The sequence below is a fragment of the Hyposmocoma kahamanoa genome, unplaced genomic scaffold, assembly GCF_003589595.1.
Source record: "Hyposmocoma kahamanoa isolate Upper Pololo Valley unplaced genomic scaffold, ASM358959v1 78, whole genome shotgun sequence".
Taxonomy (NCBI): Eukaryota; Metazoa; Arthropoda; class Insecta; order Lepidoptera; family Cosmopterigidae; genus Hyposmocoma; species Hyposmocoma kahamanoa.
In genome coordinates, this window is record NW_020653945.1 from 18,259,399 (window position 1) to 18,279,211 (window position 19,813).

The following is a 19,813-nucleotide window of genomic DNA, read 5'->3' on the forward strand; positions in this document are numbered from 1 at the left end:
GTGTGTGTGTGTGTGTGTGTGTGTGTGTGTGTGTGTGTGTGTGTGTGCGTGTGTGTGTGTTGCGTAAATTTGTAAAATATATAGGAGTACAGTATATCTGTTGTAAGATTTCCATAATGGATTCAGTTTCTTCATTATTTAAAGTGCAGCCAGTCATACACAACTTTTTAGCAATCGTGGGTCTATAAAGGGTTAAATTAAGAAATTTTTATTAATATTAGTGTATGGGTAAGATGCACGTCTATTAAATTGTCTACTGGCAAAGGTTGTTTTTACAGTGTCATAGGGACAATCACAAAATTGCATCTCCTTTTTTTCACTACACAAGGGTCATAACTTTGAGTTTTGTGGATCTTTGAAATCACCAAAAGTATATATAATTTTCCCACTATGATACTTTGTAATATTGAATATGGAATAAACATTGCCACCGATATTGGATAAAGAAAACCTGAAAATTACTGAGTTATTATTATACTTAATCTGAAAGAGTTTTTTGAAAAGCAGTTAACCTACCTATGTATTATACTCACACATCCATTATGTTATATGTTCTGTTTTAAATTAACTATAGCTTTCTCTTTTACAATTTTATTTAAATTACTTTATTTTCATTTACATCCATTTATGGTTGTATTTTTTAACAGGGTAATGTTGATATTATTGTGCAACATATTATGAAAACAATAAATACTTTGACTCAATAAAAAGATTCATCATCATAAAGTTATTATACCTCCAACTGTTGGGCACGGGTCTCCTCAAAGCAGAGGGTCTAGACGAAAGCCTATCACGTTGGCCCAATGCGTGTTAGAGACTTCCCGCGTTTACCAAGGGTTATGAACCTACTAAGAAAATTGCCCCATTATAAATATCTGATTTAATATTGACAATGATGTAAAGATACCTGCCCCCGTAGCATGACTACGCATGTTAATCGCTACGCGCGCGATAAAATTGAAATAAGCGCGCCCTATTGGCTACCTAAATTAGATCTGATTGAGACATCCAATAGCGCGCGCTTATTTCAATTTTATCGCGCGTGTCTTATCATGCGTAGCCATACTACGGGGGCTGATCTAATTTAGATAGCCAATCAATTTTACCGCGCGCGTTGTGACTATGCGTAGCCATGCTACGGGGAAGTTTGAGTGAAGAAAAACTATCGTAGATTTCTCACAGATGGCGCTACGGCAAAGTCATTTCAAAACCAAAAATACAAATCTGCAACTAACACATACAAAAATTCGTAAGGTGTGGTGGTTCGTTCCGTAGCTCAGTTGGGAGAGCGTCAGTGACGGTATGCTGAAGGCGTTGGTTCAAAACTAGCCGGATCAAAGGAATATTTCTTAGTGTTCGATCTTTGTACTAATAATTATGCCAAACTACTTCTATTTTTTTATAGTGGAGTAATTTTACAAAAAATAATAGTGATATTCAATAAACCGATTATTTTTATATTATTAAGTAATATATTTGTCATATTCTTACAGTCAGGAGCAATAATGTCGGTGCTATCCTATGTATGCCTGCAATTTCCTGATACCAAGCTGAGCATTATCTTTTTGCCTATGTATACGTTCGCCGCCGGCTCGGTAAGTACATTTTACTGCATAAATTTCTATGAAAACCATACTTATTTATAAATTTGTACATATGGTGCTACAAATTTATAAATATAGGTGTCATAAGATGACGTATTTGGATCTTGATATTGTGATATTAGTGTAGCATTCAGATTTTTGTAAATACGTACAGGTTCCACTAACTTATATAACAAAAATCGTTTGAAATGTACCTTTAATTCTTTATTCCTTCTATTTAATGTCTTTATAAACACAGACAGATTTTTTCTAGTACGGGAAGTTAGTGGCCATTTACTTTAGAATTAATTCTACAGCCTAATATTTTGCACCTTGTTTAATTTTAATTAAGTTATTTTCTAAAGCCTTGCTAAATAAATCATTATTATTTACTTTATTTTCCTCAGCTTGTTAGCTGGTTTGAACCACACTTACGGACCGAAGAAATGCTATACACACCCCACACTTATTATTATTCTATCTATTTTAGAATCGCCTCTTCCAAGGCCTAAAAGATATTTTTTTTTAATTATTATTATTATTTGTGTCTATAAATAACGATTGTAAATTAAAATGTGAACAGATATACCTCTATATTTACAAAGGCGACCGCTACAGTTTCTAATTTCTAATACATATATATATTAATAAATAAAAATATTTTTTATTTTTTTTTTTTAGTTGCCACAAAACTGTGTACATTTTTAATTTTACAAGATTTTCATTTTTTGTTTCAGGCCATAAAAGTCATAATGAGTATTGATTTGGCTGGCGTAATATTTGGCTGGAAATTCTTTGACCATGCTGCTCATCTTGGTGGCGCCCTCTTTGGCATGTAAGTAGAACCGTGAAACTCGGACATATAAACTATACAAACGGATAACTCGCGTACTTAATTTCGAATTTTTGCTCAACATATTTCGAACCAGGGATATGTCGCTTTCTTACGAAAAGCCGTACCTAATTCATCCCCTAATGGATGTACTAAGTACAGTTTTCAAAATGGCTTATACAATAGCTTGAAAGGCGTATCCAACTCACCGCTTTGAGTGCGCTTACTGTGTACGATAATTCGGTTTGGACCCTTAGAAAAGCGTACCTACATCGTCTCCTTAGGGGACGTGCTGTACACGGAAAACTATGTACTAGTGATGCAACGGAAGTGTTATAACGGAAACAGATATCTCAAGTAAATCTTAGCAGAAACGGATGCGAAACTGGAAATACTCTAAATAGCGAAAAAGATCCAAACAGTATTTGTTTTTCGTTTCTTAATAGCACGTAACACAAATATCCAAAAAAACACGCGCCCCATCAATCTGAAACTAAAAAACAAAAACTAAAAAATTATAAAAGTTGCGGAAGCAGAAGCAGAGGTCTGTTGCATCACTACTATACAAGCGCCGCGGAATCGCACTGCTTGCAATTATATATCGTAGGCATTTTGTGGAATGGACGTCAGCGACATATCGTAAATTTTTCAGGGGAGCATGTTTTAGGTTCTAAAGACTATTTTAAAATATTTACATCCAGTTTTAAATTCAATTTTAAAACAAAAACTTACATAATTAAAACCAAAATAAGTTTTAAAACATAATATAAATATTTTAAAAGTCGTTAAAACCTAAAACATGCTCCCCTGATTAATCTACGAAATGTCACGTACGCGCTTTGTACCAAACACCGGCGATGTCATGAGAATAAATAAATCATTTTTCTTTTCCAGGGCCTGGTGTCATTGGGGAGGTACCCATATTTGGGGTAACAGAGACAAATTCCTCCAATATTACCATACGTTACGGAAAAATACGACAGACAGATAGTAAATTTAAAATGACCTCCATGAGACTATTCCGAAGTATGGTCTTGAAAGAAGCACGTGAGACGTGATATAATGGCAAGCATTGTTATAATGTAAATTTTAGTTATATTAAAATATGTTGTAACTTTTACCATTTATTGAGAGTTACATACAAATTATGCGGTTTGAAATTGTTTTCTTTTGACTGTGTTGATTGATCTCTCTTTGCTTGGAGGTTTAATCCAAATGGAACCTGTTAAACAGATCTGTACTTATATAAAAAATACGCTATTTTATTGTTGTTATTTGCTACTATTCATGTACATACTAATGGCACACGTACAGTGAACGGCCCAACACTTGGACGTATGTTGACTTAACGAAGGTAATATTCGGATAATGATTTCAACGAAAACAGAGAACGCACTCGGGTTTTCAGCTGTTCTCGTTAAACATCCCATGGTTACAGTACTAGTACTGCGTTGGAACTCGATATTCAGGGACTATGTTTCAGAAATGCTCTGAACTTCATACTGGATTTCAATTTCATGACTAAGCCCCTTGTTTATGTCGCAATCAGTCCAGTCCACAACTGTCCAGTATTCGGATGGCTGAGTAGTATATAACTTGTTTCTAGGCTAGTAGTTAATATTTTTTAAATTAAGTGGAATTAAAAAGACATTTTTAAAACCAACAACTGTATTATATACAAAAATTATTACAAAATACATTTTAAATACACCTTAATTGTTCTTATTTTGTTACTTTACAAGCTTAAGCTTTGAGTATCTTTGCGTGGAAACTGAAATGTTCTCCAATGTACGTGGAGATGTAATAGTAGGAATGATCATATCCATCTCTGAGGTTCAAAATGACTGGAACTCCAACCGAGCGGCATGCCTCCACCAAGTTTTCGGGTAGGAGCTGCTTTTCAACGTAGAATTTGTCGCTAGCGCCCTGGAATTCGATATTTAAAACTTACTACATTCACAGTCTAATGTAGCATTAATAAAAACCAAAGCATCTATGTATCTGATTGGATACACAAGTAAACTTGATGAAGTTGGTTACTTTTATAAAATATGTGAATTTATGTAGCATTAATAAAAACCAAACGATCTATGTATATGAGTGGATACACAAGTAGACTTCATGAAGTCGATTCCCTTTATAAAAAATATGAATATGTAGTATTAATAAAAATCAAAAGGTATCCGATTGATAGGTACACGAGTAGACTTGATGAAGTAGGTTCCTTTTATAAAAAATATGAATATGTAGTATTAACAAAAGCAAAGGGATCTCTGTATCTGATTGGATATGCAACACTCCACATTACTGTATTGAAGTAGACATGGAAAATGATCATGTAGGTTTCTTTTATAGGAAATATGCATGTACCAAGTTCGCGAGTTGTTATATAACTCGCAAACTTGGTGCAGTAAGACCACATCTACAAAAAGACTACAAACAAAATTAGTCGATAACTTTTTGTAGTTTACATAGGGGAGTTATAAAACTTAACTTTATACTAAATTTATGGCATAAAAGCACTTTTGATGTATGATCACATAATAGCTTTATTATACCAAAAGTACCTACTCACTGAGTTGTATGTTTGTGGCCTAATACGTACACAGAGACTTGTCGCAGCTCCCCAGTGGTGCCGTGATAACTTATTGAAGCATCAATTGCGTCATAATACAGTACAGAGTACAAAAAAAACCGACCTCGAAACTTCGTGGAATTATAACAATAATAACGCACACACTCAACAAAGCCCCGCACTAGGGAAACCCTGTGTCGCGGGTGCCATGGACACATAGACAACCACAAATAACACCCTAACTCACGAGAGAAATAAATATAGGCCATACAAAAATTTCTTCCAGCCCGGGAATCCAACCTGGGATCTCAGCATGCTAACCGTTCGGCCACAGAGGCAGTTAGATTTCAATAAAACTTGCAAATAGATGGTAATTCACTGACTTCGTCCAAAAATGGGCTTACGAGGTTTTCAAATTTAGCCTACGTTTTGTTTTTAGTTTTCATTCGGACGAAAATTCGGATAAACAATTTACCGCTTCCCATACACACAGGTTTTATTAGTATTGGAACATTGAACAATTTTGTTCAGATTGGGACCTAATCACGTTTTTTCCCTTTCATTTAAATTCTTTAAACGTCGCAGAACTAAAATGGATAGTTTTAATGATGTTTTAATAGTAAGCATGTAGTTTCAGTTACATATGAGTTACCTGGTCAATAAGCAAAGTAAGTGGAGGGCCGTCGTATTTCTTAACCAGCTCGGAGGCATCCCAGTCGGCCCATTTAGACCTGTCTTCTCCCAGATACCCAGTAAACGCCTTAATGCCCCACTGACAGTTAATCGGGTTGCAGATGGGCGCAAATGCGCTCACCGACTTGTATAGTCCAGGGTTTCTTAACGTTGAGATGAGAGCGCCGTGACCTCCCATACTGAAATCGAATATTATTAAAGTTGTGATAATGCGTCGATTAATCGATGTACTTTCAGTTATAAAATTTGTCGACTCACGAGACCTCTATGCGAAGAGCTTCCATAGTGATATTAGCGAGTGCTCGGAATTACATATCGTCGGGGATAGTGCAAATCCTCGTATGTAGCATTGGTAAAAGGCGCGTATCTGCACAAACCAAATTTTTACAGGAGAGGGATTTAACGTTTTAACTTTGTTATTTCAATGGTTACAACTATCATTTTTGTACAGTAAACATTAATTTCTGTTATCTATGGACAGTAGATTCCCATAAATCACGCAAACTTGGTTGCCACGACATATACACGGACTTGATTTGGACACTAAATGATGAGCGGTGTATCTTTCGCATAAAAACCACAAATACACACAATTCTTCTGTAAACACACAAATACATATGACATTCCAAGCTCTCGCTAATATCTCCATGTTTCAAGTTTTCTTATGCGCTTAAGCTGAATTTGAACTATAGTGCGGGTCTTTAGTTATTACAAGACACGTTATAATCATAAATGTTAACTTTGTAACGAGAATATTTACACAAGATTCAAATTCATTTTTATAACTTCAGGCGTTACTTTATGCCACAACCCAAAGGGACTGTTATATTCGAAAATACAAAATAAAATTGCGAAGTTCCATTGCATTTCGTCGCCTTTCTCAAACTCTTATCTTAAAGCATAAAGTTACTGAAATGCAAAAAATGAATTATATATACAAATCTTGCAGCCTGATTTCACATCACATTCCCTTAATATTCACACACTAGCATAAACCTATTCTTAAAGTAACGCATCCAAATGAACACCCTTGACAAGAAAATTAAAATAAATAGAAAGTTTTGCCATCTCCTGAATAATCACTCTTTATAAGATACGATTTTGAGAAAGTAAGACATCGATCTGTGTCAATGCAATACCGAAACCGAAAATAAACCGAAATCGCATGCAGCCGGACATATATGACTGGATATGCATGCCAGGCAGTTCGTATTGGGTTTTCGCGAGTCACAGACCTAATTTTTTTTGTAGTGAATCATTTGCAATTAGTGCCACTATTACCAAATATGCTGTAGGTAATCTATGTGTAATGTAATCTATAATCAGTTATGTCAACGCAGGCGAACTCTCCAACGGGAGTTCCTTTAACTGTGCGCACACTACATTACTCCAACGGGAGTATTTCTTTTCTTTTGGGCCTTTTGCTGTAACTGCAGATTGTCAACTGTTTTGCAAATTCATTCGGATGGTTCTTAAGGCTATTACGGTATCTTAGACAGACCTCATATTAAGTTTAGTTTAGAGTTTTTTAATTAAAGGTAAACCTGATCCGTCCGGAAATAGAACTCTTCAGGTTCACGGAGCACCAAAGTATGTGTTTATAAAACATCATTATAGGCTTCCAGATTTGTTTTTTAATATAAAAACGTAACCCTTAAATATTTCAAATAACTTTACCTGTGACCCATGACACCGATTCTGTCAGGGTCCACGACATTGCTGAAAGAAGTGATAATCAACTCATAAAGTTCCTTGTTCAGATAGCTTCCCATCCTGTAGTGTTTAGACCATGGGTCTTTAGTGGCATCCAGGTAGAAGCCAGCTGATACTCCGAAATCCCAAGATTCGTCGTCACCAGGAAGTTTTACGCCTCGAGGAGACGTGTCAGGGCCAACTACTATGATACCGTGTTCTGCTGCGTATCTGGAAAAAATTGTAGTACAAGCTCATAGAGATTTCTTTTAAAAAATACTCATAGGTTTATAAAATATTCTGATGATATACATATCAATAAATGAAATTAGTTTCATGTTTAGCTTTTAAAAAGTTCAAGAGCAAAATCATGATAGTGAATTTCGCAATAGGGGTCTTCGAGTTCAAAAATATTAAGTATAGTTAATAGCGACATCTCCAGCCAGGTCTGGTAGCTGTAAAGTTACCTAACTGGGTGACGAAATACTTTCATAGATTTCTCATATATGACGCTACGGCTAAAAAGTCGTTGAAAAAACCATTTAAAAAGATCCGACAAAATAAGCACATACAAAAAAATTCGTGAAGTTCTCTGGTTCGTTCCGTAGCTTAGTTGGCATAGCATCTGGCACAGTTTGCTAGAAGATGTCGGTTCGAATCCGGCTGGATCGAAGGAATTTTCCTAAGTGTTCGGTCTTTGTATTAATAATTATAATTTCCATGTGCCTGTAATTTAACCAGCACCCTTACCGCGCGAAGACTTTTTCCTCGTGTAATTAAATGTGTAAATGGGATTATTTTTATTTATACGTAATGATTAGTTATCCACTTATAAACGAGAATATAATCTTAATGGTTATTCAGTAATTTTTTTTTGAAGTTTAAAATCGTGATATCTAAATTCAATCATTTTCAAGCCTGGGTTATTTGTAATTACGAGGAAAAATATGTACGACACGTAACGAGTCCGGTATTCGAGTGTCACATGGAATGATATCAATGCAAAAGGCAATCATACTTAAGGCTGTGGGCTCAAGAATTTTGAATAGGTGACTGTAGTCATGAACAATCTTAATAATTAAAGCTGTGGACTCAATCATTTTGAAGAGGTGACTGTATTAATGAACAATCTTAATAATTAAGGCTGTAGGCTCAATAATTTTGAAGAGGTGGCTTTAGTCATGAATAATCTTAATAATTAAGGATTTGGACTCCAGAATTTTAAATGGGTGACTGTAGTCATGAACAATCTTAATAATTAAGGCTGTGGACTCAATAATTTTGAAGAGGTGACTGTAGTCATGAACAATCTTAATAATTAAGGCTGTGGATTCAATATTTTGAAGAGGTGACTGTAGTCATGAACAATCTTAATTATTAAGGCAATGGACTCCAGAATTTTGTAGAGGTGACTATAGTCATGAAAACAGTTTCGCAACCTCTATAAATATTTGATTTAGTGCAGGCACCACCGCAACCACACCAACATTTTGTAACGCGACCTTTATGTAGGTAGATACCTAGTAGTTACAATAAGTACCTTGAGTACAAAAGAAATTGCCATCTCCTATCAATGTCATGCTAGGCCATGAAACTGATAACGTTATGCCAAGACCTTTAGACCTTTTAACCATAATATGATAACATGCATTGACATAACAAAACACAAGTTGCATATTTGTTCTCTGAAGCTTTAATAAAAATGTATTTTTTATCTAAGTAGAAGCAGCCTAACGTTGACTCAGTTTTAATATTGACACCTGACAAAAAAGAAACATTTTAACGAACTAATTTGAAATTAATAATAATTAGGTTCTTCACCCTTCACTCTGTAAAAGGTTAAACATGAATGGGGATGAGGAAGAATATCAAATTAAAGAGTGATGGATTGTGTGAAAGATGAAATTCTTACATATGAAAGTGTGAACAATGAGATGGCAGCTAAAAGCGAAAAAAAAGGTTTAATGGAAGAATGTGTACTGGTACAACCACAACAAACGATGTATCGCCTGATATGTCATTGATTGTTAACATACCTTTGAAACCCAGATTTTGTGATAAAATTCTGTTCATTGCATGTAAGACCAGAGAGATAGAACAAGACGGGCAATTTCACATCCCCACCGTCAGCTTGTGGAGGAAGGTAGATGGAGAAATTCATCTTGCAAACCAACTCCGTGGATTCATGTGCATACACTTTCTGGTACCCTCCAAATATCTTATTCGATGACACTAGTTCCAAGTTGTCCATTTTGGCCTGAAGATTATAAATTTACATTTGTAAGTGCTTCGTACTTGAGAATCTTAACATGACACAATATAGTCTCAATACAGATGTCAAATATAATTAAAAATTGCTTAAGTACAATTTAAATACATATTACCCATCACCATTTTGTATAGCTCACAACCAGAAAGATATCAACACAAGATAAATAAATTATTCTGATAACCTCGATGGACCAGGTATTAGCATAATGACCGCTTCATGATGAAGTCCCAGTTTGCACTAAGGGTTAACTCACACCGGCGCAGAGTCGAAGCGTCGCGTCGCTTCCTGTTTCTCAACTACACTGCCTGGCGACGCGCGTCGACCGGCGAAATCGCTCGATTGCAACAAATTGCATCGGCGTGTGTCGTCGCGCGTCGACTCTCGATTCCTTATTTCGCGACGCTTCGACTCTGCGCCACACAGTGGTCCTAAATTAATAATCCTTGGACATAGGAATAACTTGAGGAGTATCGAAATATTTTTTTAATATGATAGATAATAACGTTTCTAACAACTTTTATTCTTTTATAATTTCTTGAAAAGTTGATAGTTTCAGAGAATTTTTTTTTTGTATGGAGAAATATACATTTTCTTTTTTATCTCTTAACTTAGGAAAATGTAATGTGTGTGGTTTATTTACAGTTTAGGTCCAATCATTCTCTATCAAGAAAAAAAGAATCCATCTGCAGGTACTTGCGGATTTGCGAGTAAAAAGGTGTCAAAATTTTAGATTTGTCATTTATTTTTGAACACAATATACTAGTTTCTACTTAACTTTCGTGTTATTGTTATAACTCTCTAGATTACACTAAAATTAATTTTTCTTTAGTCGAAGCTCATGTATTTTCTTAAAAAAGTACATAAAAGAGTTAGCAATTTTGCCGCACCTTTATTTATAAAACCGCAAGTACATGCAGACGGATTATTTTTTTCTACATAGAAAATTATTGGAACTATACTGTAAGTAACCCACGCACATTACATGTTCGTATATTTTGAGATAAAAATAAAATGTATATTTCTCCATACAAAAAAAAAATTCTCAGAAACTACCAATTTTTCAAGAAATTCTACAAGAGTAGAAGTTGTTAGAAATGTTATTATCTATCACATAAAAAAAATTAGCTGGGTACTCCACAAGTTATTCCTATGTCCAAGAATTATCAATTTGGGGCCACTGTGTGCCAGTGTGAGTTGAACCTAAGACTATTACTTAGGAAATGCACTTTTCTAAATTAATTCTGGCCATTTTGTCCAGTACTCTTTAAACTTAGAATATAGTGGGATTATCAGGCACACTATTGTTAATACCGCCACCAATACCAACAATTCACATAGGTAGTGAGAAACAAATATTTCAAGAGAATTCATGTTTAGATCATAAGATTTTTAAACAATAAATTATGGAGATTCATAAATATCGAGTTCTTAGGTTGTCGCGATTGTTACACATAGGAAATGAAACTATTTTTCCGGATTTAAATCGCGTATATTTGTTTCATGGTTGACTGTGACCATGAGACCTGTAAAGGGCCCGAAACGTCGATTTGTTTGGAAAAACAAATATATATTTAAATCCGGAAAAATAGTTTCATTTCCTAGATTCATAAATGTCATGCATCCTCACAAAGCTTTCAATCAGGCAGTAGGTGTAAGAAGTATATGGGTACATTAAGCCACATATATGTGTGTTTCAAAAGTACAAAATTATGTTATATAGTAATGTGGTTATATCATAAAGATATAACCACATTACTACAAAAACTTGAACACAGTATCTTAGTACCTGGAGTGTACAAAATTGTACCATTAAAAAACAAAGCTTACAGAGTTATTTAGCAAAAACAAAAATAAGCAAAGGCTATCCTATAGAGGCATCTTATAGGCCCCAGTACCTGACCTATAGATCTATTCAACTTGTTACATGGGTAACAACCTGTATTAGTATTAATTTATGTTGTTTGTTTGCTGCATGTGGAGAAAAGTAATTTTGGATAATTATTTATTTGTCACAACTTCAAAGAGTCAACGGCTGTCTTCACCTTTTCACTGTTTAAGCTTTGTTGACTCAGTCGTCTTCAGGGGTGAACTACAGTCAAATAACGACTCAGTGTTTACGTAGGATATGTTTCCGCCTTTGGTATGAAAGCGAAGGCGACATGACGGCCTAGTGTAAATGCGCCATAATACTTACAGGTGGCTTACATTTTAACCAAATGTTTAATTATAATAACCTACAACATTATCAGCGAGTGACCTTGAATACTTTAAGCAAGTAGAGAATTATAACTTAAATAAGAATTCTATACGTAGAACTTACATTTTCAACTGTCCGACATGATAAAATAGATAGGTACCCAAATTAGTAATAAATGTATATAGTCCGTAGAATACCGCCACTTTCATTAAAATTTACACAATTTTGAACTTTACAAATTTTTTACAAATTTGTCTTTTAGGCCATAGAAAAGATGACAATCTAAAATAGATAGGTACCCAAAATATTAATAAAACTGAATGCCAAGTAACGTTTCCATCACATAAGCCGGGTTTGCAAAATGGATAAACAAGTAACAATAGAGCACTTACTGTTTGCGTCATTTTTAATTCCAGTTTCTGTCAAAACGTGCAATTTTTATTAGATATGTTGAACGAATTGCATCGTTGTACATTACGGATACAATAGAAAAGAAATTTAATAATTCTTACCACACAATGATAACCCGGGAAGAGGAGCTGACCACAAACTAGAGCTGACTCTGACCATAGACAACTCTGACCTCAAACCACTAACACTAGACAGACCACCAATTGCCTATCAGATAAATGTCACAGTAGTAAGGTATGAGGCACAAACTACTAATACAAGTATGAGGCTACGCGGAGTGTGCTATAATATGTATTCATTGATAAATTTATAATTATAATATTTCATTTACACTTCAGAATTTGATCATTGGGCACTTTGTTGTTTCTTTTACACCTTTCGTATGTTTATAATAGTTAAATTGGAATAAAACAGGGAAGTCCTCTAATGGATAAAACCGGTGTTAGGGTTGTGCTATACGATATTTTTCGCTAACTATAGCTATAGAATATTTTTCGGTTTATGTATTGTACGTACAGGTTCTTGAGAAATTTATAAGAATGGGGATTAAAATGAATAAAATAGGTATTATTTAATCCAACAGGTTTTAACAGTACTCTAGTAGCTCTGTCTGCATATTGATTACTATATTTATTTTATTTATTTATTAATCTTCATTGACCACAAGACAATAATGGTATCTACAAAAAGCGGACTTAATGCTAAAAGCATTCTCTACCAGTCAACCATAATCTTGCATACAATATATCTTATACCTAACTTAAATAACAATCTTTATATTTAGTAGAAACAATTTGTATATCTAACTAAGCTAATGGCCCCTCTGCTGATAAGATAATGTACAATTTCGCGCTGTTCCGTGTGACTCAACCACTACTTGGACATCGCTCCGCCCGCATATAATATGGAATACTACTCTTACCCAACAGCAATAGCACAAAGTATACCAGAAGTGTTTATACGTATATACATATAAATAATTTAATAATAATTTAATAATTGCTTGGACTTTGGATTAAGGTCTAGTATGTTGGTCGGAATATGAAACGCACAAGAGAATAAAAGAACACCAAAAACTACCAACCCACCCAGAATAACTATTCGACACATAATTGACTTGGAAAATCTGGTCTTGTATATTTGCCAAGCTATTATTAATACAAGAGAATAAGAGGACATTAAAAACTACCTACTTACTTTGAAACTTAATAACTGTTCTATACACAGTTAAAATTTAGACTTTAAAATCAGATCCAGAAAGTTTGCCCGGCTATCATTTATATGTATAAATGAATAAGAGGACGTTAAAAATTACCTCCGTATTTTGTGATTTAGTAACTACTCTGTACATATTTACAAATTAGACTTGAAAGTCTGATCTTGTATGTTTGCCTAGCTATCATTAATAGACAATAAGACAATTTTCTAAACTATCTACTATGTCATTTTATGCATATTTACTATTATTAGTCTTTAAAGTGAGGTCTAGTATGTTTGCCTGGCTATCATTTATACAAGAGAATAAGAGGACGTTTAAAACTTACTTCGCACTTTGTAACTCAATAACCATTCTATACATATTTATAATTTAGACTTGAAATTCAGGTCTTGTGTGTTTGCCTAGCTAGCATCAATACAAGAGAACAAGAGAACATTAAAAAGTACCTACTTAGTATGCGATTCTATACATATTCATAATCTTTAGTCTAAAGTGAAGTCTAGTACGTTTGCCTGGCTATCATTTATGTAAGAGAACATTAAAAACGACATACTTACTTTGTGATTCTATACATATTTACAATTTTTATTCTTTAAAGTTAGGTCTAATATACAATATAGACTTAGCCTTAACTTATATAAACTTACAAATCATTTGAATGAAAAATCAATAAATTATGTGAATCAAGCTTATAACGATTATAATTAAATAGTACTAATCACAACAATCAACATAAACGTATAGAGTATACAAAGAAAACTCTAAAGATGTTATGGGCAGCCACAATAGAACTGCTAACATTCTACATAGATCTAAAAGAATTGCTATTCAAAGTCTAACAAATACATAAAATAAAAAAGTTGTTTTGCATCGAGTGAAAACATTTGTCATTGAGTGTAACGATAATCTTGACATAACAAAATCAAATAGTATAATCAACGAAATGGCAAACTTGATAACGATAAAATAAACAACAAATATAAAAATAATTAAATAGCAATTAAGAACTGCATAACCTAGTTGATCTATAACTTAAACCTTTGGTGACTTTACTTTGCATCAAGTTTTCCGTTTCTGCTGCCTTTGGTCTGGAATCAACATTGTGTATTCTTCTATTAAAATTGATGCACCATTGTCTTCCCTGCATTTTTATAACGTAGGTAAAGAAAAAAGCAGTCAAAAAATCTTTCTTGTGTCGCGAGCAAGTAAACCAAATGGTATTAGTATTTTTCTGTAAAATTGAGAGTAATTTTGGGTAAACGTAAACATAGCAAATCTAAGGCAAAAATTTATCGATTAAGTAAACACTCTCCCATACTAATGAACTATAATTTTTTGATGGATAATAGAGTGCTTGTTTTTCTAAATTATATTCTCCATTAGCAATTAACGTGTGAAACGGTTGTATATCTGTAGACAATAATGAATCGTTACAGAGGTCGCAGTCAACACACTGCAATTTAGGCAACAGGCAGCGACAAATTGCACCAGCCATGTACGACACAGTATTTGTTTGCATAACATTTCCTTGTGGGATAGTGTCTATTAATTCACAATTAATCACAATTACCTCATAATCGATATTTTTAGAGACTGACTGTCTATTACGTTGTACCAAATTAGTCAAGTTTCTAACATTACGTCATCATCAGTGGTGCAGTTTGTGTATAATGATTTTTCAGATGAGATGTTATTGATCAACAACGTTTTCTAGGTTGAGACAAAATGGGTGCAATCCGGATTAGTATTGAAACCACCATGAGCTCTAATCTGCCCAAAAAAATTTTGTGGATCTTGATTTAAACGTCTCAGATTTAAGAATTTCACTCCTTCCAATTTAGACAAATCAATCCATAAATGTTTAATGGTCTTAATATCGTGTACAAAATGTTTAAGGCTGATAGGGTTACTTTCCCTAACATCTGAGGCATCAAATCTCAAAAAAATTTGATTTAGTTTCTTCACGGCACCATTCCAGAAAAAAAGTGTTAGTAAAATTTAAAATATTAAACAAAATAAGACTTAGCCGTATCGTAGTTGTAGAAATCCGCCGCGATGAGCACAGTACAATACAATACAAACCAAACGAATGACGAATTTTAGACCAGTCACGCCATGTTTTTTCCGAGTGACATAAGATTCACACTTGAACGAAAAGTGTGTAACACGCACATTGACAATACAGACGGTTGACGATGAGGGAGAAAACGAAGTGCCGTAATTTACTGTTCAATGAATGCGAGAAGGAGGCATGAGTCAGCTAACGAAACATGCCGTGTCCTCGGTTGGATGGGGCGACTAACCTGACAGATAACCAGTGTTGCCAGGTCAAATCTGAAAAAATCGGAAGATATTGCAACGAAAAAACAGAAGATTGCGGAAAAAACAGTAGATGCTCAACTTACGTTGTTTGAAACACTTTTAATCGATTTTGTTCAAACATTGTCACGCAATGTTTTTGATGTTATCTTACGATGTTGGTATCTGATAACAAAAATTGTATTTTAACCGACTTCAAAAAAAAGGAGGAGGTCCTCAATTCATCTGTATTTTTTTTTGTATGTATTTTACGATAACTCCGGCCATTTGGCAGTATGGTATTTGTGAACCGATTTGGACGATTCTTTTTTTTTGGAAAAAGGGTACTTCAGTAGTCATCATCAGCCTATCGTAGTCCACAGCTGGACATAGGTCTCTCCCAATGCGCGCCATTTCGCCCGGTCCTCAGTTCGTTGCATCTGTCTACTGCCAGCAGCCCTTCGCAAATCGTCACTCCATCTGGCCACAGGGCGTCCTGCACTACGTTTTCCGAGCCGTGGTCTCCACTCATGAACCCGCTTCCTCCAGCGGTTATCGGTTCTTCGATAGATATGGCCAGTCCACTGCCACTTCAGCTTGCTTATTCTACCAGCTATGTCGACGACCTTAGTTCTCTATCGGATAACCTCGTTTCGTACCTTGTTCTTCAAAGAAACTCCGAGCTTAGCTCGCTCCACAGCTCGCTGAGCGACTTTCAACTGGTAAACTAACCGTATAGTGAGTGTCCACGTCTTGGGTCCGTATGTCATAACAGGTAGAACGCACTGACTAAAAACCTTTGTTTTCAAACTTTGCGGTATGGGTGATGAGAAGACTCGACGTAGTTTACCAAACGCTGCCCAGCCAAGTTGAATCCTCCTCGTGCCTTCCTTTTCGAAATTGTTTCTACCCAATCGCAAAATCAAAAGTTATGGGCTAAATCGTTTGGCCTTTTAGTTAATCCCGCTAAGTCTGAAGCCATGTTCGCAGGCAGTAGCAGATTAAGGTGCAAGTTGGATTGGTCATCGATACCTGCGTTGGTATATGATGGAACTCCCATTGCATATACTGACAAAGCAAAAAATCTAGGTCTAGTAATGAATTGCACATTGTCTTGGACTTCTCATGTCAACGAGGTTAGCAGACGAATGCACTTCTCATTTCACTCTCTCAAACGACTCCAATACTTTCTTCCTTCTCATACCAAAATTATGGTTGCGCAAACTCTTCTACTCCCCTTACTCGACTATGCCGACGTTTGTTATTTAGATGTGACCGAAGAGTTTATGAATAAACTAGAGCGCCTATAAAACTTAACTATCCGATTTATTTTCGGTCTCCGTAAGTTTAAAATCGGTTAAAATGGCTCCCAATTCGCCTTCGCCGTGTTGTGCATATCCTGAACGCCCTTTTTAATATACTTCATGACGCCAACTGCCCTTCCAACCTTCGCTCCCGGTTCCAGTTGCTACCCCCTCCCACTCGTTCAAGGCGTCCGTGCATCACTAAGATGCTTGTTAGTCCTAACTGTAAAACAAATTTCTTTATTAACTCCTTTTCTTGTCATGTAACGCAGTTGTGGAACCGACTTCCTTCATATCCAGTCTAGCCCCTCTATCGCTTCTTTCAAGAAAGGGCTGAAAGCGCACTTTCTTGCTGAACTATCTTGGTGTAATCATCTTATTGTATTTTTTTACATACTTATTTATGTATATATGTACATGTGTAGCTATATGTATATATTACACTATTTACATATTGATGCTATTTATTATTATTCATTATGCATATAATACTTATGCAAGTAACGGTATTTTTTTATGTACTTTATTATATTTTTTCCGCACTGTCTCTTGCACGCTATTGCCCGCTTACAACCTTAGATCTCACTGCCCTGGGTTGGCTGAAAGAGATCTCTTTTAGAGATAAGTCCGCCGTTGCTCACTTTCTGTTAATCAAATATTTCTGTTGTATTTTATTTGGTGCAATAAACAATATATAAAATCTGCCCAAGGTTATAATAGGTTATAGAATATCCGGAAACAACATATCTATGGAAACAACTTTAAGAAGGTGGCATGACTTTCGTTTTATCCAAGTGCATGCCGAGACCAATCCGTTGCGAGGCGGATGCTAGGCTGTCCAGCATTCGTTGTAGCTCCTCCAGCAACTCCGCCATTAGGACTATGTCGCTAATCGCAAGTGTGAGATGTATTCGCCGTTTATGTTTATGCCCATCCTTTTTCAGTCCAGCGTCTTAAACATGTCTTCCAATGCGGCTGTAAACAGTTTCGGGGATATGACATCCCCCTGTCTAACTCCTCTGTGTAATTGGATGGGCTTAGACTGCTGGCCCTGTACTTGGACATTCATGGTAGCGGCGTCATACAGGCATCTCATCACTTCGATATAACTATTATTATATTCGATATAGACTTTCGCTACTTGGCATCGCTGTAAGGATTCCAAGACGGCCCAGGGTATCGACGGAATCGAAGGCCTTCTCATAGTCCACAAAGGCTAGATATAGGGGCTGATTATACTCTTCTGTCTTCTGTATAATCTGTGGGGACTCTCCCTCCAGACTGGAGGGCCTACCCCACTAAAACCCCCCCGGGTTTCCCTCTCGCCGGTTGAGTCGGCGCCGTGGGATCAGTGAACATTCACCACTGCTCCGGTGGTTCAAACTCGTCGAGTCTTCTGGCGAGACGATTCGTAATGACTCTAGAAAACAGCTTGTAGACGTGGCTCTGGAGAAAGATGGACCTGTAGTTTTTAAGTAGACATTTAGCTCCCTTTTTAAAGAAGAGAACTACTATACTCCTGTTCCACGCCTGAGGAGTTCTTCTACAGTAGATGACAGAGTTAAAAAGAGCCCCCGAAGTTCCTTAACAACAGGGACTCCTCCAGACTTCAGAAGCTCTGTAGTAACTCTGTCTTCACCCGGGAGTTTTCCGTTTTGAAGCTGTTTCAGAGCCAACACGATCTCGTCTTGGCTGATTTCTGGCAGTTCGTCGGAGCAGCACCTCAGAATAACATTGCAGTAGCGGCCCCATTTAAATTTGAAGAAAATATTCCACCTCTAAGGGTGGCAGGCGAACTAGGGGACGAATCCGTTTTCACACACTTTCCGGTAACCGATTTCAATAAAATTTGGCAAATACTTAAACACGGACCTTTGAGGTCAGTTTTTCAGTACTCTGTACTGAGATTATTTATTGCTTTACTCAACGGATAATATAAGTTGCGTTTGCCAGCTCGCATTCCAATACAATTGCTAAGAAAAAAAAAATTGCTAAAAACTCCTCCATCCTCTAAGTAAAAACCTTAGAGGATGGAAAATAGTCTAAGGTAAAAACTCGAAAGTGAAAGGCGCGTTTATCGTTTCACGACAGCCTCCTTGTCGTTTGCACGACAGAATCGTTTGATGCACTGCAGTCGCTTGTATGTTCTTATGGAAGCCCAACGCTACTGCAAAGCGAGCAGAGGGCGCGGGGTACGAGAGAGGAGGGCAGGGAGCAGAATACGTGCGGACAGCAATAAATGAAACGTGATGACAATAGGAGCTGCGACAATCTGTCGTCACGTTTTTATCGTCTGACGACTGCCGTTCTAGCTGTTCCCACTGTGACGACAGTTTGTCGTTGTAACGATAAAAAATCGTGAACGACAGTTAATCCTGTCGTGCTATATGTTAACAACTTCATTTAAATATACAAGTCACGACACTGCAAACTGCACGACAATATGTCGTCACGATATAGTGGGAACGCGCCCCTAATATTTCATAGATGGCACTATATTCTATGTGAAAATTGCGGCTCTTGTCATTGGTTGAAACAATTATAACGTGAAATACTTTCACATATTATTTGTAGCATTTAACGTTTGGTGCGAAACGCGAAATACCTGATTGGTTAATTGATGTTAAATTTCACGTTTGAGTACGCTAAGCGCTAATGCTATATTTAGCACTTAGCAAGTACTATAATTGTAGTTATGTTATAAATTATAATTTTGGTTACGTTTTAATACTAATA

The 19,813-nt window shown here is 35.9% G+C and overlaps 2 protein-coding genes across 4 annotated transcripts in view; one reads left to right on the plus strand and one right to left on the minus strand.

Annotated features, from left to right (window-relative positions):
* LOC113232948 (presenilins-associated rhomboid-like protein, mitochondrial) overlaps positions 1 to 3,938 on the plus strand; it is a 10,712-nt gene extending 6,774 nt beyond the window's left edge. Inside the window, exons 7-9 of the mRNA XM_026467865.1 lie at positions 1,494 to 1,595; positions 2,321 to 2,418; positions 3,310 to 3,938. Of these exons, the coding sequence (XP_026323650.1) occupies positions 1,494 to 1,595; positions 2,321 to 2,418; positions 3,310 to 3,406 (297 nt within the window). The 3' untranslated portion in view covers positions 3,407 to 3,938. The remainder of the gene's footprint in view (positions 1 to 1,493; positions 1,596 to 2,320; positions 2,419 to 3,309) is intronic.
* Positions 3,939 to 4,080: 142 nt separating this feature from the next.
* LOC113232949 (S-formylglutathione hydrolase) lies at positions 4,081 to 12,463 on the minus strand. Of its 3 annotated transcripts, none has more exons than XM_026467866.1 (5): positions 12,238 to 12,404; positions 9,413 to 9,633; positions 7,362 to 7,607; positions 5,643 to 5,862; positions 4,081 to 4,341 (listed from the first exon to the last, which is right to left on the minus strand). In XM_026467866.1, the coding sequence occupies exons 1-5, from the start codon at positions 12,247 to 12,249 to the stop codon at positions 4,159 to 4,161; spliced, it is 882 nt and encodes a 293-aa protein (XP_026323651.1). In that variant the 5' UTR covers positions 12,250 to 12,404; the 3' UTR covers positions 4,081 to 4,158. The 3 variants fall into 3 exon arrangements, with proteins under 3 accessions (XP_026323651.1, XP_026323653.1, XP_026323652.1); XM_026467868.1 differs by lacking the exon at positions 12,238 to 12,404 and adding an exon at positions 11,969 to 12,173 and having other exon boundaries at positions 4,082 to 4,341; XM_026467867.1 differs by having other exon boundaries at positions 4,083 to 4,341; positions 12,358 to 12,463.
* Between the last annotated feature and the right edge of the window lie 7,350 nt (positions 12,464 to 19,813).